Raw genomic sequence first — 13,666 nt, forward strand, 5'->3', positions numbered from 1 at the left:
AGAGCAGGGTGGAAGAAAGGGGATGTGGTCATGTAATTAAATACCGTGTCATTAGGCACAGGCAGCCTTAATCCTGGCAGTGCCTGGCTCTGCAGCTTTAGCACATGCATGGGACAGTGTGCTATGGTTTCCTAGGTTTTGCTCTGTTAAAACCAGGGAAACTGCAAAAATGTCATTATGTGACCTTGTCATGTAGGGGCTTAGTAGGATCAGACCCTTGCAGTTAGTGACAGACCTCTGCCTCTGGAGTTAACAGAGTAACTGATGACAGGCTGGTTGTCACCAGCACTATGAGGAGGGGTGCTGATTAGCAGGGGGATGGTGAGCTGTGGGCACAGTGCTGAAGGGTGCTGTGTTCTAGTGGGCATAGCTGCTTCTACCCCTTTCTCCCAAGCACCACCTTGCCTAGTCTTCTCCAACCCATCTCTGCCCCACTCCTGGCTCACCCAAGTTCCAGTTTCCTGCTTTTAAGCTCCTCTTCTGTTTTACCTGTCTCCCTGCCACACTGACATCCAGTCACTCCCAGTCTACCTTCCCCTACTCCTGCGGGTTCCCAGCTCCAATCTCCCTCATGAGTTTCCTTACCCCAACTCAGTCCCTCCCACTCCTGACTCCTTGCCCCAGGCTCTTTGTCCAGCCAGTTCCACTCTTCTCCAAGTGTTTTGGCTCCTCCTCTGATCCATTTTTCCACCCTTTTCCTTTCTCCTCCGCCTCCGCAGGTTCCTCCCAGTCCCAGTCTCCTCCCATCTACTGGCTTACAGTCCTCCCTTGCTTTCCACCATGGCTTCTCTCTCCCTTCCCAGTCTTCAGTCCCAATCTTTTTCTCCCAACATCTCCACTCATTGTTACCCCTACTTTCAAACTTGTGCTTCCTGGGCCTGGTAAGAGCGCCCAAGTCCCGTTTCTAATCCCACACCTATACTTTTATCACTTCTCCCCCACTTCTGGCACCAGCACTGAGGAAAGGAGGTTAATAGAATCTGTTCTTCCTCAGCTGAGTCACCCTGGACCCAGCTCTTCCCAGGCTCTGCTTCTCTCTTGCTTGGGTCCAAGGGAAGGTGATGTGTTGCATGCTCCTTTGCTAACAGCTGAAGGGCTGTTCTGTGCCTGTTTGTGCTGTAGGAGCATGATGTACCATGGTTGTGGTCACGTGATGGGCATGTCAAGTGCTCCACAGACACAGAGCTGCCCTCCTTTCTCACTGAAGACTCAGTGCAGTGCATCTCCCACAATATTTGGCCATGCACTGAGGATGTGGATATGGTGTTGGTGGGAATGAGGGCTAAATATTTGGTGGGATCTCTTACTGCAACAGGTTGTTATAGAAACTGAAGTGTTGATCGTAGGCTGCACCCCTCACCACACAGACATTATCTGTGTGTACAGCGCCCTGCACTGTGCGGCTCTGATCTCAGTTGAGTCTCTGGGCACTACTGGAGTATAAACAGAGACACTGCCTTTCCCCAAGGGTTAAACCAGACCAATAAAGGATATATAGCTAGCCCCACTTTATGGATGGGGAACTGAGGCCCAAAGAGATTCAGTAACTCACCTGAGGTCATACAAGGAGGCTGTAGCAGAGCTGGAAGTCCCAGGTCTGAACTGTAAGCCCATCCTTAGCACCTGGCTGCCTTCCCTCCACAAATCTCATAGTCCTTTACAGAGGTAGAAGAATACTCCCATTCTGTACATGGGGAACTGGAGGCATAAAGGAGTAAAGTGACTTGCCCAAGGCTACATAGTAAATTCCTGTCAAAGGCAGAAATAGAACCCAGGAGTCCAGACATCCAGGCTCCTTCTGAAATGGCTGCAGACTGTCCTGTCTGGCTGCACTCCCAGCCCCAAACCCAGCAGCTGACTGGCTCAGAAAGGAAAGAGTGTTCTGTCTTTCTGTGCTCTCCATTTTCTCTGTCTGTCTCAGTAGCCCTGCTCCAAAACTCGTGTTCAACAGAGTGAATGGCAAGAGGCCCCCGGCAGTGACACAGCACATGTCAGCCACAGAGGAGTGCTACACATCGGCACATGAAGAGAACGTGCGGTTTGTCTATGAAGGTAAGATGGCACCAGAGCCAGGGTCTAGCTACTTCACGGACAGGAAGGCAAGGTTGGTGGGGGTGCCATGGGTAAACCCCACTCTCTAAGTTGCATCTCAGTACCAGGAGCTTCCATGGGCTGTAATATAGCAGAGGAATGGGTCATATCTCAGTGTGGGGCTCTCCAGAGGCTGTAGTACAGCAGAGAATGAGTTATGTCAAAGCTGTCAGTTGCCGGGGTGGTGACGTGTGGCTGAGGGAATGCAGTCGTGTGTCAGTGATGGGTTTCCAGAGTCTGGGATGTAGCCATGTCTTGATGCTGGAAGTTGCCTAGGGCTATAATGTGTGTGTATGGGGGGAGGGTGGCATTTCCTTGGCGCTGAGCTGTGGTGAAGGTCCTCTGGTGTGACATGGTTACCTCTGTACTATTGCTGGTTTCTGCCCACTCAGAAATGCAGTGAATGTTACACCCTCAGCAAGCATCTCCTCTTCCCTCCTGCCCAGTCCAGATGCTCTGTGGCATCAGCCAGTAGGAAGACTCTAGGCCTTGTCTGCCCACTTCTGCCCATGGGCATTTGGAGCCTCCCTAGCAGCTGTCCCAGCTCCAGAGTGGGGTGGATTTGCTCCTTCCTACGCTTCCACCGTGTACAGTGTCCTGACAGGCGGTGGGTGAGAGCTATTCTGTGATGTCTCCTATCATGAAGGTGGTCAGAGCTATTCTGTGATGTCTCCTATCATGAAGAGTTCATGTTGTAATCTGGCGATGAGGCCAGGCTGGGGCACTCTGGGGACACAGTAGCATCACCCAGCTCTCTGGGGCAGCAGGGAAGGCTTAACCCTGAGTGGAGGGTAACTGGTGGGACTACCTCCTGTCACTCAAGTGCCAAACACCCTCCCTCAGCCACAGCAGCAGTGCTCTGCACTGGGGCAGCATCTTCCAGCTGTGTTGCAGGGTTGGGGCATGCAACACAGGAGGTATAGTGACTTGGAGCTCAAGGAATGTGGGGCTATGAGGGGGACCCCAGTAAAGCAAACTTGTCAGTCCTGGTCAGAGCATGGGCAACTGAATGACCATCTTGTTGGAGGGTGGCTTCACCTTCCCCTACCAAAGGAACCTGCCTTTCTCATACCCTCCTCTCTCCTTTCCAGCCTGGCAGCAGATAGAACAGCAGCTGGATGACAGCCAGAATGGGGAGACCAGCTGCAGCCCTGTGCAATACGTAGAGATAACTCCCAACCCTGGATTGAAAAGTGAGTGCCTGTGGGCCACCACCAGGGACTGGCACCCATCCACATGGAGCAGTGCTTCTCAGCACTCAAGGGCCTATATGCCAGCTCCATGCAAGCATCTGTGCCATGTCCCTTGGAAGTTCTCATATGTTACTCTATGTAGCCCTTCATGTCAGCAGTGAGGCTGCCAAGTGCAGTAAGTTGGAGGGTCTCAGCCAAGTCCAGAGTAGATATCAAATTGGTCATCTAGCAGCATCTGCTCAGTGTCTCCCTAGTCTAGCAGAGAGAGCCCTTAGAAATAACAGGACTTGGGAGTGTCTACACTGGTTTAAGCATGTGAACTGTGCAGGATGGAATGTAATATTGGCTGTGCTGGGGGAAGGTAGGGTGTATGTCAAGTTCCCTTGTCCCCTGCAGAGTCCTGCTGGAGTCTGGGGGAGATGAGAAATGTCAGGCCCTAGGATATTGTGACCTTGGGTATCTAGATGGTTTCATTAAACCCCTCACAGCACCGTCAGCCAAGGCTTTAAATAAGTCCTACTGTACCTGCATAGCAGGAGCAGAGCAAAGGTGCCAGCACACTGGGGCTAATACCCTGTGGAACGAATGAGGCCAAGTGATGGGTGTTGTGGGCTTCTCTTTAAAACTGTTCTTCCAACAGGCTGTCTTTGGGGCTGGCGTCAGCCACCACAGTCACCTACCTGGGTCCCAGCACCATGGCACCCCCTAAAACATGTGTGGTGATGGGGTGGAACAGTCCCAAGGGGAAGGTTGGCCCCTGCTGAGTCACCTGCACTGTTTACTCATGTTGCTGGCTGGGTCTCTGGTGGGATTGGCTCTGGGGAGTGAAGGATCCTGTTTTCCCTTTGAGCAAACGTGTTAAGGGTAGAACAGTACAGGGATTTCCATAGCATCTCTCAGCATTCAGGGGAAAGTATTATTGGGGTTAGTGACAAGCCAAGACTCAGTGTCACAGATTCACAGTAGTTGAAAGAAGGGGATGGTTTCCTGGAGCACCAGGTTTAGCTTTTCATTCTTTCAATAAGAAGTTAGGGAGCTTTCTGCTGGGCACTCAATGTTGTCCACGCTGGGAGTTGGGGGAAGTGCCCCAGAGTGGCGTGAGTTCCATGAGGCTTTGCTTCCCCTCCATTACTGCTCAAGTTCTGCTACCCTGCCCCCTTTTCTCTTTCTCTTCCAGACTTTGTGCCCATTGACCTGGAGGAGTGGTGGGCCCAGCAGTTTCTGGCAAAAATTGAAAACGGCTCGTAGAAAACTGCCCTCCTGCTCTGTACACAACACTTGAGTTAAAATGACAAGAGCTCTCTATAAAACAGTCTCGGCCAAGTGAAGATGGTAGAAACGGACCACGGCACCTCCTCGCCAACCACCCCCTGTCTGGACACAGCAGGGCCAGGGGAGGAAAGCAGCTACCCACTGCCTCCGCCAGGATTCCTTAAGTGCCAGTCGAACCGTCGAAACTCCTGCAGACTCTGTATCTGAGAGATCTCGCCACAGTCAGTGCAGGGTGGGGAGAGGATTGACTCTAGGTCTCTCCCCAGGCCATGAGCTGCAGCCCTGAGAGAAGACAGTTCTATGTAACCAGGATCTGGGTACAATAAAGAGCTGAAACTGCCAATGGATGGGAACTCGCATGCCTTGGAGGAGTTATTCGCAGGCTCTGCAAGATGACAACATGGGGCAAGAGATGGTAAAACATAGTGCAGCTGCTGGGGGCAGATCGAGCTCCAAGAGTGAGATAGGGTCCTGCATGACTCTGATAGGTGGGTGCCCGGCAAGGTGGCCAGAGCATTTTTTACTTTGTTTGCCTCTGGGTTCCCCACAGGCAGTGTAGCTACAGCAGAGTCTGCTTGGCTGGCAGCCCCACAATGGAGGCAGGTACCTGTGTACTGGCTGGGACAGCCCTGGTAGCACCCTCTGCAAAAATAACCTCTTGCAAAAACCTCCAGCCTGGGTTTATGCCTCTCTTGTGTTACAATTTGGTCAGTGTTCTCCCATCCCAGGCCTACATGCGCGCACGTGTGGGGGTTCAGAGCACAAGAGAGACTTGATGTAGGGCTGTAGTGGAAGCCGCTGCAGCAGGAAGAGCGCCTCAGTGCAGGCCCGGTCCCCACAGAGCCCTCCGACCCCCACAAGGGGAACCACTGTGTGAAAGGCTTCCTTGTCAAGTTAAAGATGGCCCCTGCATCTGTCTCACCTGCCTCCCTTTTTCCCCTCCCCCATAGGCCACCAGGTATTCTCTTCCCCACCACAAAACTCAGCCTGCTTCCCAGCAACACTTAAGGTTTGACTCTGGCACTGCTCTGCAGGTGGCAGACAGGCTCCTTTGCCCCCAGCCAGGCCTGGGTTTATGGGACCACCTAGCTTCAGGGTGAAGGAAGTATCTGTGGAGGGTGGCAGGGCCAATGCCTGTCTCTGGTCTTTCCAGCCGGGCCTCCTGCCTGCCTTGGAGCCCTTGGGAGGAGAAGCCAGCCATGCCTCGAAGCCTGGAAGGGCAGAGCGAGGGGGGCAAACCTGAGGTCTCCAGCCTCGGGCCAGAGTAGGCAGGGCTGCATCTGTGGGCAGGGGCACCTGGCTGCTTTGGGGCTGTGTCCAAGGCACTAGAACCTGTGGCTGCTGCTTCCTGCTGGGCCCAACTGAGCAGTGCCACCCCCTCATGGGAGGCCTGTGTGTGAGGACAGGGATGCATTCATTTCCAGCTGTTGCATGTACAGGACCCTGCTGAAAATGATGGTGCCTCTGACTGTAAACATGAGCTGGATGACTGACTCTACAGTTGGGACAAGGTGGCTGTGTCTAATGGAGATGAGTGGTACAAGTTCTCCAAGCAGGTCCTGTACCTGCTGCCTGTAAGGGGAGCTTGGGGGCAAAAGCACATGACTCTCAGCTGAGCCTTCTCACAACAATGCACAGAGCTGTGGGATTGAGAGGCACAAGGGCCCAGAGTGGGTGCTCTCAGCATAGGGCTCACAGCTCCCTGCAGGGCATCTTGGGAGTCTGACATATCCCAGAGCCCAATGTGTTGGGTGGCAGTAGGGGGAATCACAGCAAGTCTGGACAGAGGAAGACGGGACAAGCCCAGATTTCCAGGCCCCAGAGGGCCAGGAGCTTTCAGGTGTTGCCTTTTGTCTCATTGGGAGTCTGACAACTCAGTTCCCTGTGGCTCAGGCTGTCACCTCCTGCCCCAAGAAGTGTAGGAGTTAAGTGCTGTTGCATGGCCCAGAGCACTTCCCTTGCCCAGTGGCACTGGTATGTGGAATTCCTCCTTAAGCTCACCCAGGGTTGCGGAGTCAGAAGCTGTTCTGTGCTGGGAGGGGGTCTTGCTAGCATGAGACCTGTGTGACTAGGGTGTTGGGCAGGGCTGGCTGGACATTGGAGACAGGCTGGTTTTGGCTGCTGGGTTTGATGGCAGGAGGTGTCTGCTCCTGTGGCTTTCTCTGCTTCTGGGCCAAAGACTCTATTTTGCACCAAATGCTCAAGGTGGGAGCATGCAGTGAGGCTGAGAGTCCCCAAGGACACTGCATCTCCCAGCTCCCACCCCAGGGTTGCTGCTTGGCCCACAACGCACTCCTACCCCTGCTGCAGAGATGACTGACGGCAGGTTGGGGGCCCCCAGCCAGAGGGCGCAGGGCCTGGCTGGCTGAACATCAGTTCTGTGGGGCTGCATCTAAGCCCCCTCTGTGCCTCTGTAGCCAGCACTGGCAACTAAGGAGCGGTGTGACTAAAAGCACAGGGTGGGGGGGAACTGGGAGCATTGGTGTGTGTTTCAGGTCCTTGCTACTCTGTTGCGTTCGGCATAGCTGTGTTGAATGGGACTCCAGCTGTGCAAAAGCATTCATTTCCCAGGCATGGGGAGGGCTGGAAAATGCCACCGTGCTAAGGACTGAATGTGCAGTGCAGCTTGATAGCCCAGCCACTCCATGTTATGTTGGATGGCATCCATGGCTTGAAAAGGGATTCCAGCGCTTGGCAAAGTGCTCTGGGCAGTGCCTCAAGTGACACTGTTTATGCAGTGGGAGACTCTCAAAGGAGAGTGACTGCTGGGTAGGCAGGAGAGCCCCAGGAGAAAGTCACCTGCAGGGAGGGAACTGCCCCGAGCCGAATGTCTTGCCAAGGACAAAAAAAAAACCTCATCAGGGCCCCTTGTCCGACTGCTTGGGGCAGGGAGGTAGCTCTGGTGGTACCTGTGTCTGCTAATGGGCACCACTGGATTTGCCCCGGATGCAGGGGACCCTGGGCTGGGAAAGACAGCATAGCTGGGCTCAGCAGGCCTATAGGAGATGCTGAAACAGTGCTATGCTGCCTACTCCTGGAGGGAAGGCCACATCTTCCTTGGGAATGGTACTTTCTACAGCAAGGAGTGGGGGACTTGGCTTCCCATCCCAGCATTGCCACTGAGGTGCCAGGTTACCTTGGGACAGACATTTGCCTAGCTCTGTAGTACTGTGGGGTTAGGCCCTGCGCAGCTCCACGTTGCTATAACTAGTGTCCTGCCAGCTTGGGCACAAAGTGTAGGCTTCAGCTCAGATCTGGCATGTCTGAGGGACAACCCCCATGCTGGAGCTGGGGCCACTGTGACACCCTGAGGGGAAGCAGCCTCTCCAGGAGCAGATGGAAGCACTGACAGTACTGGAATAAAGGTCATAGTCTCCCAAGCATGAGGCAGCTTGGATCATGGGTGGGCCTTGCGTCAGCCTAAGGAGAGGAGGTAGCAACTACCTTGCATCTCAAACTGACCCACAAGCTTCCGAGCTGGTGAGACCTGGTTGCCAACTTAGGCCCAAGGGCAGCAGGCTCATCCCCCAGCCAGCAAGTGGCACCACAGGAAGAGCTGCTCTCAGCAGAGCCCACAAACACGGTGCTAAGGGAAGGCAACATGCACAGCTTTAAACACCCAGCATAGCCCCATTGCACCGCTTCTGTCAGACCCAGCCATAAGCAGGGCCAGAGCTAAGGATAGAAAGGCAGGCTCCCTCTTCCTGCCCTGTCCTTCAGGAAAAGCAGCCCCTAAACGTTGCATGAACAGGTCCTGTATACCCATGCCACATGCAACAGGCCCAACCAGCTGAAGCGGCTTTGCATTTACCAGCAGGGTCTGCTGCTACCTTTTGAAAAGCCCTCAGAGATGTTGGTTACAGCCACAGGACCCGGCCGCTAACCCCAACTCTGCCACTGACATGCTGTGTAAACTTGGGCATGTCACCTCATCCCTGTGTCCTCCCCCCACACTCCTGGTCTGTCCCTCTGCTTTAAAAGGTAAGCTTGTCTTTTCCCAGGAATGTTTAGCTTAGCTGCTGGAGTCCCCGGTCCCACTGAGGTCGCTGGCTGCTCCTCTAATCTACGCAAACATGCCAACAGGAGAGCAACTGGGTTGCATTTTTGCTTCCCTTTCATCACATCTGATTTTCCCCTTTGATGAAGGGATTGAGTGGATTGGCAACTCCTGGTACAAGATTTCTGTCCCATTATCCGCCAAATAGCCAGTCATGCCCTAGGACCTATCGCAGCAGATCTTCTGTGCAGTCACTTTGGGAGGGTTTATGTGAACGTGAGCAGAGCAGGCTGTGTCCTCCCATGGCCACACATTGGCTGGAGTCACTCAGCCCCAGACCCTCACCCTCTAGAGTTGGTAGCAGGATAATCAGAGGCTGGAGGCTGAACCTGAACTCTGGGAGCAGCTCTTTATACACAAAGACCACCCGGAGGCACTGCTTGGAAAATCCAGTTTATTTTGGAGATGGAACAACCTCCCCTACTGCAGCTGCCTGTCATACACAGAGCCTTCAAGCAGCAGCCCAGCACCAGCGCAGTCCAGAGATGTGCAGTGCCACTGCCTGCCAGTTGTTGTGCTCAGCCTCTGGGCTTTACACACAAGAGGAGCTTACAATAAATGGACCCAAGGTGGCTAGAAATCAACTGAAACACAGGAAATGGAGACAAGACAGGGGAAGCAGGGAGCTGGAGCAGGATGAAGGACCAGTTCTGATGCCACAGCTAGCGCACAGGGCAGGAGGCTGACCTATACCTAGGGCAGGGGCGGGCAATTATTTTGGGCGGAGGGCCGCTTACTGAGTTTTGGCAAGCGAGGGCTGCATGACAGGCAGCCAGAGGCAGACAAATATTAATTTTCTAAATTTTTTAGGGGCCCCGTGGGCCAGATAGAATGGCCTGGCAGGCTGCATCTGGCCTGCAGGCCGCATTTTGCCCACCCCTGACCTAGGGAGTCCATCTCATTATTCACAGGCTGCCGCCTTACACTGTGCTTAACCTGCTGGCAGATGCAGCACCGGCCCTGAGCACTACCTCAAGGTAGGTACGTGCTTGGGTCTCTGCAGAAGCAGGTTGGGCTCCATCTGTGGTCAACTGGTCCAAGCAGTAAGGGTACTGCTTAGGAAGGGCCAGTCCTAGGCCTAAGGGGCCAGCGCGGTCTGTGGATAGTCACCCGTGTCCGTGAATTGCCCCTCAGAATTCTTACCAGATGGTTGAATCCAATGTACCACAAGGTCCCAACACCTCCCTATCACAAGAAGCTAAAGCAGGGGTGGGGGAAAAATTGGAGGAGGAGGGGAGGGGGACTTTTTGGCAGCTGTGCCACAAATTAGCCTGCACCCTCCCCAAAGTGCTGTGCTGATCCTCTTCCCCTGCCTGACCTGCTGTTCTGCTTTCTGTTCCCTACTCTGTACTCCTTGCCCAATCTACTACTCTGCTTTCTGCTCCCTGCTTTCAGGTGCTGCACTGCTTGTCTGCTCCCCCATCTGCTGGGTGCCACAAAACAGGCTGCCTGAGCCCCTTGTGACACTTGTGTGCAGGTTGGCCACCCCTGGGCTAGAGGGAGCTGAGCCCACACACTGGGATCCCCTTACAGAGGCACTGCAGATGTGTGCTTGAGCTACAGCTCCAACAAGCTGGTCATGCAGGCACAGCGCAGCATGTGTTGCAGGCTTGTATTTCTGCAGGCATTCAAAGGGTTTGGGAGAGAGCATTCTTTCCCTTGCTCTAGAAAAGTCGGAACTGCCAAGTGGAGCCGTTTGGTGGGGGAGGGTTAAAAACTGAAAACTCGTGACAAATACTCTTTGGCGCAGTCTGATTTGTGCCAGGAGCCCAATAGCGCACTGAAACTGCAAGGAGAGAGCTGGTGCACTCAGAGCCCTAATCTGCACACCCAGGGTAGCAAGTGCCGAGTCCTGGAGTGGCAGCCTGGTGCTGCAGAGGGCAACGAAGCATTGCCACTGACGTCCGCGGAGTCAGAACCCTCCACTCTCTGCCCTTGGGTCCAGCCGCTGCTGTAGCTAAGGGAGGGCTGTGGAACCTAAGTTGGTGGAAAGGCCGTGCTGTGCACACGTGCCTGAGCCGAACACAGCTCCAAATGCAGTGAACGGTGGGTGGGAGTCTCATTGATTTTTCAGCAAGCACAGGCCCACCAGAGAGTAACAGTCGTAAACACCAGCCACATCTAGAGCCAGTTTCACAAGTGGACCTTGCAGGCCTGCTCAGGGCTTTCCCCAGGGGCAGTTGTTACTGCTGTAGCTTCCAGTCAGCATCTGCTCTGACTGGCTCTTCAGCTGGGTTGGCCAGCACTGGGATGCTAAGTGCAGTCTATCCAGGCTTCACATCCAGGTGGTAGTGCCTGGGAAACCAGCCTCCCATAGACATGTTACAATGCCAGGTGCTGACCTGTAGTCACACAGCTCCAATTCCAGTGAGCCCTTGTTTTTGGGACAGCCCCAGCTATGATTTTGGGTAGGAGAGCAAAAGAGCTTACATGCATGGTATCCCCTCCCCACTGCCGCCTCTACATTCAGCCAGCCCCCAAGAAAGGCTGATTTCAGGTCTGTTCCTGCATCCACTGCAGGTTTCTCATTGGCCTCAAATGGAGAGGGCCAAGCTCCCACTGCCCAAAAGCATAGAAGTAGGGTATGAAGCCAATGCCCCACCTTCTGTTGCAGCAGCACTGGGCCCATGTCAGACAGCAGACTCCCAACCCCCTATTGGCATCTCCCCAAGGCTTCTCCTGCCACCATAGCTTTGCCACTGCAGTCAGTTTCAAGTGGGAGCAAGAAGCTGTGATGGAGGTCCTGCCTCTGACCAAATGCACTGCATGTGCTTAGCCCCCTGCATCTAACAGGACTGGCAACTTGCCTGCCTGTCATGACACCCAGCAACTACAGGGCCCCTTCCAGGCTGCTTGCTAATAAAGCCAACACAATGCAGTCAAGAGCCAGGAAAGTTCTTAGTAACATGATGCACCAGCATAGTCATAACAAGGTGGGGAGGGGGGGCAAAAATAGAAAAGAAGGATCCAGTTACAGGAACAGAAAAAAAAAACCAAAACCAAAACCCCAACCCCAATCACTGGAATGGAACTAGAGCCCCTGCCCATAAATATTAGTTCATTTAGTATGTGCAATCATATGTCGCACTATAGTGCAATATCTCAACGCTGTGGTGATCCTGGAGCAGTCAGACAGGAAAGGATGGGACAGGTGCTGGCTGGCAGTGGGGGACACAGACAGACACAGCTCAACCAAGGTGTTGGAAAAATGGGAAACACACCAGCAAGGTCACCAGCCACCTCTTCCGGGGGTGGGGGCTCTGCAATCTGGGGAGCCTGATCCTGAAGAGTACCTAATGCCCTGGAGACCCACTTGCTTCCAATCCTCTGTGGCAGCAGCTGCCCCCATGAGCAGACTAAGGTATGGGACATACAACATGCACCAGATGGAGCATAACAGCAGCCCCTGTAGGAGCAGGACCACAGGTGAGGCTGAGCCAGGGGAGGCAGGGCTATTCATGGCTTGGCTGATGGTCCTCCAAGGGCCTTCCCCAGCAAGCAGGGACCACACGGATACACCTCCGCTTAAACATCACTAATGAGATACTGGATTGACTGGGGGGTGCAGACCCACACTGGAACCTGGGCCCATGCTGGATGCAGCTCTGGAGTGCCCAGAGCTTGAGGGTTTGGGTTCAATACCCCGGCACATCCTGGTTTAATTTCAATGTTTAAAGAAGATAGCACCTGGCAGTCCAGACCAGAGACCTGGGGAATGGCTCCTCACTTCCTTCCCTTCCACCAGGCAAACTTCAGGCTCTTCAGAGCAGAGTTGGCTCGTTTCCCTCCGCCTGGCTCAGGGGCTGTAGGAGGTGGCTGGAGTTGTGGGCCTGGGGGAGTCCTCCTTGCAGGCCAGAATCACAGCAGAGTATTGGACCCAGTGCCCCAAGCTCTAGGCTAACAAAGGCTCCCAGATTGTGCCAGGCCTGATCCCATGCCCAAGGTGCAACTGGGGTTAGTTTCATAGTTTGTAGGGTGGGAAGGGACCTGAGCAGATCATCAAGTCTGACCCCCTGCCATGGCAGGAAAGAGGGCTGGGGTCAAGAGCAAGCCTTCTTTCATAGCAAAGCTGGTGGACAATAAGGACTCCTCTAGTATGAGCTATCCCTCGGATAGAGCTGCCCATTCACCTGCCCCCTACAGACAGACATGCCCTGGGAGGAGGTTCTACAGGAAACAATGTTGGGAAACACCACAAGGTCCAACAACAGGAGTCCCTTTGCATGAATGGGCGGAGAAACGGCATTTAAGAGCAAGGAACCAGAGCTATTTTTTCCCTTTTAAGTGGTATTTGTCTGGCTGCCGCAGTGGTTTTTGGTGAGCTAGCCAGCAGCATACACAGGGCTCAGTGCAGAGCTGATGCTTGTTTCAGCAGGTCCTGGTCAAGTCCAAGAGGTATATGCTGTGCCTGGGCTGCCACAAGGATGGATCGGTGGTGGCCTGGGGCACCTCATGAATGGATTCAGCACCACCAGGAGAAGGCCTCAAGGGAAGGCCTCAGCGGTCGCGGCTGACTGCAGGGTGTGCACATGATGGGCAGGGAAAACCAAACAAACCAGGAGGGACTGGATGCTTGTCCTGGTGGACTATACACAAAGGAGACAGCTCTCCCCAGCCACGGCTCCATGTCCTCTCTGCAGGGCACTTTGTGCAGAGTCAGATTAGCCCTTCTCAGATGGCTCTCCCCAGGATGACTGCGTGCCGTGCACAGCCCCACAGCACCATAAGGTGGCTGTGCCCACGAATGGCTCACCTGGGGGTTCTTCTAGAGCATGACGTTTTCCTCTGCACGCAGGCTGTGTGTGTATGGGGGAGGGGGGAGTCTTAACCCTGAAAACCTAGCATGGTCTTTCCATCACCCTAACCTTGGATTTAACAAAGCTACTGGCCACGAAGGATGAAGTGTTGGCTGTGCCGTGAGTCCAGGCTGGGTGCTAGTGTGGCCTGAGCAACTCCTCCAAGTGTTACTAGGCAGCAGGAGCTCTGCAAGGGGCAACTGGCACTTTCCATGGCTGTGGCGACTTGCATCCTTGTGTGGAAAACAGCTTCCTGC

The 13,666-nt window shown here is 54.2% G+C and overlaps 1 protein-coding gene across 1 annotated transcript; it reads left to right on the top strand.

Annotated features, from left to right (window-relative positions):
* Nucleotides 1-1,802: 1,802 nt before the first annotated feature.
* Nucleotides 1,803-4,909, top strand: MCRIP2 (MAPK regulated corepressor interacting protein 2; the record flags this gene model as incomplete). The annotated part of the gene is made up of 3 exons (XM_014525560.1): nt 1,803-2,052; nt 3,183-3,284; nt 4,462-4,909. Coding segments are annotated over 3 exons (423 nt in total), but the record flags the coding sequence as incomplete, so codon positions are not given.
* Nucleotides 4,910-13,666: the final 8,757 nt, after the last annotated feature.

Source organism: Alligator sinensis, unplaced genomic scaffold (genome assembly GCF_000455745.1).
Source record: "Alligator sinensis unplaced genomic scaffold, ASM45574v1 scaffold449_2, whole genome shotgun sequence".
Classification (NCBI taxonomy): domain Eukaryota; kingdom Metazoa; phylum Chordata; order Crocodylia; family Alligatoridae; genus Alligator; species Alligator sinensis.